Source organism: Zingiber officinale, chromosome 3A (assembly GCF_018446385.1).
Source record: "Zingiber officinale cultivar Zhangliang chromosome 3A, Zo_v1.1, whole genome shotgun sequence".
Classification (NCBI taxonomy): Eukaryota; Viridiplantae; Streptophyta; class Magnoliopsida; order Zingiberales; family Zingiberaceae; genus Zingiber; species Zingiber officinale.
The window spans coordinates 47,746,110-47,753,627 of NC_055990.1; the positions used below are offsets into that span (position 1 = coordinate 47,746,110).

A 7,518-nucleotide genomic window follows, 5' to 3' on the forward strand; every position below is an offset into this window, starting at 1 on the left:
AAATGATCTATCATCTAATCCATTTTTTTTAATGAATTAAGAGATTAATATAAAAATTAGATGATTAATCTCTATCAATACAGGTTAAGTGACCATGAATGATCCCGTCTCCTACAGTTGGCCAATCGTTGGCGAAATATTCTAGCGGATATTCCGGTGACAAAATCAAGGCAGTTTTGAAATTTCATAAATTTAATATTTTATTTGATTTTTTTTTATAAAAGGGATTTTAACGAGGGCAAAAACAAAACCAAACTCTTTTTAAGGGGTTTTGCCAAAAATTAAAAATTAAAAATTAAAAATTAAAAATTAAAAATTAAAAATTAAAAATTAAAAATTAAAAACATATTGAGGATTCTCTCAAATCCCAAGGACGTGAAAGGGGTCAAGACAAAAGCAGCAGCGGGCCTACTCGAGCGTCCGTCGCACCGAATGCTACAGCCAGGTGGTGCTTCCCTCCCGGCCCCTTTGGAAGCTTCCGATCTAATGGCCGTCTCCCTCTCCCTCCCCTCTCCCCGGTCGCTGGCCCACCGGAGGAGGCCACCGCCGAGGCACCACCGCGCTGCCATCGTCGGGTTCCGCCCCATCTCCGGTACTAAGTCCGATGCTAGCGGCGACGGAGTCAGAAGAGGCGAGCAGTACGCCGTGCAGCTAACGTCGAAATCCAGGACGCCTTCCGCTACCGTAAACGTTGATCTCCACGCTCGTCTCTCCATCCCCCCGAAAGACCGCGCCGAGGACATGCAAGCGGAGGTGCGAGCCCTGGCCAGGGTAGCGAATGCTACAACATATCACCCCGAGATCCTCTCCGCGAAATACTCCTCTCGTCCCTTCAAGGTGAGCCCCTGGTTGGAGGGCTCTTCCTTCTCGTCTCCCGTTCGTCTAATGTCGCTAGTGTTCGGCAGTAGGTGGTCTCGAGGATGCTGGAGATCTTCACGGGGTTGGGATCCTTCGCGTTGAAACTGGCCGTGGACCAGAGGCGAGGGCAGCTCGAGCTGCGGAAGCGACAGCGGGCGGCGGAGCTTACGGAAATCTTAACGCGATTGGGGCCGACCTTTGTGAAGATCGGGCAGGGTTTGTCCACTCGGCCTGATATCTGCCCGCCAGAATATATCGAGGAGCTCTCACAGTTGCAGGTTTGCTTGCCGGCTAAAAGATTTCACTTGATCCTTTTTTCGTGATTGTTAAACCGTAATTATCAATCAATTCTCAGCTGTTTGACATTACCGGTCAGAGCAGGATGCACTTCCTACCTTTCCGAATGAGAATGCATTTGCCTGCATCGAGAGTGAACTAGGAGCACCTCTCGGTTCCATGTTCTCGGCTATATCACCAGAACCAGTTGCAGCTGCCAGTCTAGGCCAGGTCTACAAAGCCCAGCTTAAGCACTCAGGTCAGGTTGTAGCCGTCAAGGTGCAAAGACCAGAGATTGAAGAAACTATTGGATTGGATTTTTACCTTCTTAGAGGTCTAGGTTTTCTTGTGAACAAGTATGTTGATTTCATCTACACTGATGTTGTTGTTCTAATCGATGAATTTGCAAAAAGAGTCTATCAGGAACTTAATTACGTTCAGGTGAAAACAGTTTTCATGAACTTTTTTTAAAATTTATTTTTAAAAATGCTGTCTAGGCAGTAGAAAACACTCAGTTTCCCCATTTAAGAATTTACTTCTTGATTCAGGAAGGCCAAAATGCAAGGAGATTTAAGAAGTTATATGCTGACAACCAAGAAATCTACGTTCCAGATATATATTGGGATTACACCAGTGCAAATGTACTAACAATGGATTGGGTGGATGGCATTAAGCTTACTGAGCAAGAAGCCATTGAGAAGAGAGGTTTGAAACTGTTAAATTTGGTTGACATAGGTATCCAGTGTAGCTTGAGGCAGTTGCTTGAATATGGTTATTTTCATGCTGACCCGCATCCTGGTAATCTCTTAGCCACACCTGACGGGAAATTGGCTTTCATTGATTTTGGCATGATGAGTGAAACACCAGAAGAAGCGAGATCTGCTATAATTGGTCATATTGTTCACCTTGTTAACAGGGATTATGATGCCATGGCCCATGACTACTATGCTTTAAAATTTCTAACACCTGATGTAGATGTATCTCCAATTGTACCTGCTCTCAGGAATTTCTTTGATGATGCACTGAATTCAACTGTAAGTGAGCTCAATTTTAAGACCATTGTGGATGGTCTAGGAAATGTTATGTATCAATATCCTTTTAATGGTGAGTGGTGAGTTCTCCTTGTATCTGAATGTAAATCTCATTTTTCAATATGCTACAGTTAGTATTTAGATATCCAGAAAACTACACATTTTTAACATTGGCAACTTTAATAACTCTTTGGTGTGCTTTCTTGCAGTTCCTGCATATTATGCATTGATATTGAGGTCACTGACCGTGTTGGAGGGCCTAGCTCTTTATGTTGATCCAAACTATAAGGTGCTTGCTGCTTCATACCCATATTTTGCTAAAAGGCTTCTGACTGATCCAAATCCTTATCTTAGAGATGCTCTCCTTGAATTGTTGTTCAAAGATGGAAAATTTAGGTAGGCACCAGCATTTCTTGTTTATCTTTTGAAATAATTTTTTGGTCAGACCTTTCTGTATCAGGTGTCTTGTCTGATTAACTTGCTTGGTATCTCTACCTAACATGAAGATGGAATAGGCTTGAAAATCTCCTTGTTCAAGGCCGCAAAGATCGAGATTTTACTACCAAAGATGCTTTGCAACCTGTTTTGAAGCTACTTCTGGGTCCTGGTGGTGAAGAATTACGAGCTCTTGTTGTGAAAGAGGCAGTTCGGATAACTGAAGTGATTGTCTTTGGCTCTATGATAGATGCATATGATTCCATGCCTGGCTTTATGAAGGTTGTGGTCCGTAACGGCAATGCAAATGGACCCTTTAAGTTAAGTGATAGTGAAAAAAGAAATATGCTAGAACTTCGAGATAGAGTGCTCAAAGTATGGAGTCTTTTGAGATCCTCAGATAGCTTTGATCCAAGCCTCTTGCAATCGCTTCTGCAGGTACTGCACAATGTATCTTTGATGTTTTTTTATTGCCTTTACAATTATAAAATGATTTAGATGTGGGGTTAGTATTGTATGTTTTATAGTACTAGCTGTAGTATTATTACCCAAAAAGGTAAAATATATATATCTTTAGTCTCATCTCCTATAATAATCTTTTATATAGTAATGATATTCAGCAACTTGAATACTTACCTAGCAAACACAACATTCTATATTTGCTATTTGAGAATTTCAAAAGCATATTCGACAATTAATAAAAAAATAGTATTTAAAAATCTTTAAATATCTAAGATAAAATACTGGTGGTGTCAAGATCTTTATCACGCATTGTGTAAGTAGAACTTGAGAAAATTTAAATAGGCAGAAATATTTATGACAAGTAGGCTATCAACTGAAGTGGAGAGCTCAGGCAGTGAACATTGTCTTTTGCTACTAGATATAATTAAGTCATAGGAATGGATGGATAAATATTGTAGTTTACATCATCATCAAATTGTGCTAGTTCCTACTATTTTCAGGTTGGTTACATGTATCTTATCTCTCCAAATGACTTTTAATTTTCATTAGCTAAAGTTTCTCTAGTCCCTCTATTCCTCACCTTTTATTTCTAAACTTTATTGGTTGTCTTGGAACATATCCAAACCATCTTGGCCTATTCCCATAAATATTGTAGTTTACATCATCATCAAATTGTGCTAGTTCCAACTATTTTCAGGTTGGTTTTACATATATCTTATCTCTCCAAATCACTTTTAATTTTCATTAGCTAAAGTTTCTCTAGTCCGTCCACTCAATCTATCATGTTGGCAAATTTTTTTTTATTTTCTATTACTTTCCTATTTTTGTTTGCTCACTACCTAATTCTTTGATCTGTAAATATAGTAGGTTGTGTCACCTTCTTATAAAATTTAGAAGTTCAAGGAATGAGTAGAATTATGTTTTGATCAAGGTTGAGCTCCAAGTCATTATCTTTTACATTTTGCATTAGCAGCAAATGAACTATTAGTCAAATTCTAGATAAAGTCCATTGTTGGATAATAAATAATCTGGTGATTGGATCAGCTATGCAACAAAGAATGAAATATATGCTTTGTATGGACTTGTGTTCTCTCATACCTTTTCAAAAGGTTTACTACATGTTTTTGAATGCAGTCACTGAGAATAATTGTTGTATAGGTTTTGGAAGAACCAGAAGCTCGTAATCTTGGCAGCCACATCTTTGGAGGACTTACTCAACGCCTATTGGCCCGATTGCTACAACAGGTTCTCAGATCTCCTGCCATTGCTGTTACTCCAAAATGACCAGATAAAGCAGCTATTAATGGCACATCCACACTCGAACGTTTACACGAGCCGTGTTTCAATTAGAAACTCATCATTTATAGTTTTTCTCAAATTCATGATTCAGAAAAAGTCCAATTCTATTTTTCATATCTATTCTTTGAAACTCTGTGTAGCGATATTGATCTCCTTCAGTTACTAAAAGAATGATTTCAGTTATGGCTATGAATTTATTTGTCAGTTCTGGCTATGAATTTATTTGTCATAAATACAAATTCTTCGTTAACTCTGTTAGCTTTTGTAATTAAAAGATTCAGATAGGCACAAACACATGCATAACCTGTGTTCTATTTCCTACCTAGAGCTTATATTTATCCAAAAAAATTATTTGTTCTTTTCTGATGTCGAACTAACCTCACTAATTAGCAAAAGATGGAATTAGAAATTTTCTAAAAAAATTATATATTTCTTTTCCGTCATTTTCTAAAAAAAAAATCGAGAAAGTGTCGTTAGATTTTTTATTTATTTATGATTTCTTTTCCTTGTATAAGAGATTCCTTAAAATTACTTCATAGCCGATTTTACAAAAAAATTTGGTTATTAGGCAAATATTACAAACATAAAAAAGTGCAACAAAAAAATTAGAATCCGAAAGCAGTTGGAACTTAAAAATGCACTAGTGCTTAAGTAATGGTCATACAAGTTATTCTAAATGTAAAATTTTAATTTGTATTTTTTTAGCATTAATTGTTAAACCTAATATAAACTTTATATATATATTTAATTTAAAATTTTAATTTGATCTATTCCTTCGATTTTATATCAATTTAACATACTATATGATATTTTATATTCAGTTATTTGACTCAATTATCTTATTAAGTTTAACCAAGACAGTTTGCACTCCTAAAGACACCCTAGCACTCCAATGACCAAGGGCAAACAGAAGAACCAAATGATTATTCGATTACCAAGTCAAACATAATTAACTTTGATATTTGGCAGCAGAGGTGGTTTTTTTTTGGGTTGGATACACAGTGTTGGAGAAGAAAAAGACTATTATGAATATGATTTTAATCTCACATTCTAGAGTTTCAAGATATATTATTGATTTATATTATTTTATAAGTATTGTAGTTATTAATAAATATATGAAGAGAGATTCTTTATACATCGGTGCACAGTAGTGTAAATTTAAGATCTAGATTTGTACTAAATTAAGTTGACTCATGTTCAAGCATGATTTGTATGCGTTGAATGTCAGACCGATCAAGATAAAATTTATCAAAGTGAAACAACTAATATTTTACTACGTCAATAATTCTTTTACTTGCTGTTGATGTGTAATGAATGAATTAAATCAATATTGATGACTGATTGACGGGAGGCAATGGATAACCATTACTTGGTCATTCGATGCCGTAAAAGCATGCTCCTCCTATAAGAGGAGGTCATGACTTTGAGAATAGATGGATGCAATAGAAAAAAGAGAATCCTTCACCTTTGTTCCTTGTCTTTCTTATTTGTTAGTCTTCCTTATTTGTTATGCACTTGCTCAACAACCCTATCTGTGATAGCATTCAAATACCCTCTCAGTTTGTCATGAACAACTATTGTTTGGTTGTCGACGTGGTCTTTGAAAGTATCTCGGAATAGTTTAGATATTGACAAACCGAGTTAAATTAGGTTTTGTGTGTTTTGATATTTTGTGTCTAAGTGTGCAAGAACTTAGGATCACAAGAAGTCAAACGGAAGACACAATAAGTGAGAAGGATGCCACGGGAAGGGAATCGACGGGCTCGGTGCATCCAAGAGACGAGGAGATGTAGAAGAGTACATCGGTGGAGCGACAAGGACGCACACAGTGAATCCAAGGAACGAGAAGCCGGGAGGAAATCTGCTTAAGGAGAAGGTTAGAGTTGGATTTGGGTGAGCTCAACTCCGGATGATCGGAGCATCACTCAAGCAAGCGAAACGAAGAATGATCAATGCTGAGATTGATCATTCGGATGAACAATATTCAAGGCGCCGCAAATGAGACTGGTGGCGTCTTTGATAAATAGTAGTTAAGGCGCCTCAAATCAACCCAAGGTGCCTCAAATAAGATTGGAGTCATTATCGCAGAGATAAGCAGTATAGTCCACGTCAACCGCACTGAGGCGAGGGACCTTCAATGAACCGAGGCACCTCCATTTAGCTAGATCAGTTGAACGTTGGCAAACTTCATTCTATTGGAGGCTCCCTGGATCAATGGAGACGCCCTAAATTGCTACGTTAGCAAAATGATGATTTCGACCAGTGTACTATAAATAATGCCCTAAACCTAGTTGTAAAGCACTACGCCTCGTATTCATTTTTGTAATCCTATTTTATGCTTTCAACTACTGTAAGGGGCTTCTACACCTCCGACATTGTCAAAGAAGGAGTTTCTTCTAGTGACCTATCATTTCCTTAGATTAGCAACCTTCCTGGTTGCAAATCAAGTAAAATTTTGAGTCCCCTACTTCCTTTCATGTAATTTCTTTTTATTAATTAATAGGCGTGCCATTGCTAAGTAAGTAATAAGAGAATGTTTAACTTTGATTTATAGACTATTCACCTCCTCTAGCCGGTCCACCCGATCTGATAAGTGATATTAGAGTCCAACCGCTTTAGAAGGACTTACCGCCGACTAGCAATAAGAAAAATGGCCGGATCTAGAATCTACCCACCAAAGTTCAAGGGTGAATTCACGATATGGAAAAAGAAAATGAAGGTATTATTTAAAATCTATTTTAATATTGTGCTTTGTATAAAACTTGGTTTCGAAGTGCCCAGGAACAAGGATGATGAAGAAATGGAGGAGTATCTTTGGAACAAAAGGCAACAAACTAACTTTGTAGCCAATGGTAAGAAGAATTCCACCTTTTGAGTGTACTGCTACCTCAAGAAGTTAACCAGATTGGATCCTACAACTCTATAAAGGAACTCTGGGAGAAGTTCTTAGAGCTGTATGAAGGAACCTCAGAGGCTAAAGTAGCAAGATGGGACTTGCTCCGAAATCAGCTGAGCAACCTACAGTTAAAAGAAGAATTAACTGTCGTGCAACTGCACGTAAAGCTGAAAGTGGTAATCTTTGGGCTCAACAACCTCGAAGAAACGGTAATAAATTGAGACTCACTTAGATATACACTCAATGCATTTCCAAGCACCC

The 7,518-nt window shown here is 37.7% G+C and overlaps 1 protein-coding gene across 2 annotated transcripts; it reads left to right on the plus strand.

Moving 5' to 3' along the window:
• Nucleotides 1–383: 383 nt before the first annotated feature.
• LOC122051852 (protein ACTIVITY OF BC1 COMPLEX KINASE 3, chloroplastic-like) lies at nt 384–4,575 on the plus strand. Of its 2 annotated transcripts, none has more exons than XM_042613154.1 (7): nt 384–837; nt 909–1,136; nt 1,240–1,575; nt 1,683–2,238; nt 2,375–2,561; nt 2,672–3,038; nt 4,221–4,575. In XM_042613154.1, exons 1-7 carry the CDS (start codon nt 433–435, stop codon nt 4,344–4,346), a joined length of 2,205 nt encoding a protein of 734 aa, XP_042469088.1. In that variant the 5' UTR covers nt 384–432; the 3' UTR covers nt 4,347–4,575. The 2 variants fall into 2 exon arrangements, with proteins under 2 accessions (XP_042469088.1, XP_042469089.1); XM_042613155.1 differs by having other exon boundaries at nt 398–837; nt 906–1,136.
• Nucleotides 4,576–7,518: the final 2,943 nt, after the last annotated feature.

Coding starts and splice junctions, on each gene's coding strand:
- LOC122051852 (XM_042613154.1), top strand. CDS start 433: ATGCTACAGCCAGGTGGTGCTTCCCTCCCGGCCCCTTTGGAAGCTTCC. Junction 2,562..2,671: donor TTCAAAGATGGAAAATTTAG/GTAGGCACCAGC, acceptor CCTAACATGAAG/ATGGAATAGGCTTGAAAATC. Junction 3,039..4,220: donor TCTTGCAATCGCTTCTGCAG/GTACTGCACAAT, acceptor ATTGTTGTATAG/GTTTTGGAAGAACCAGAAGC.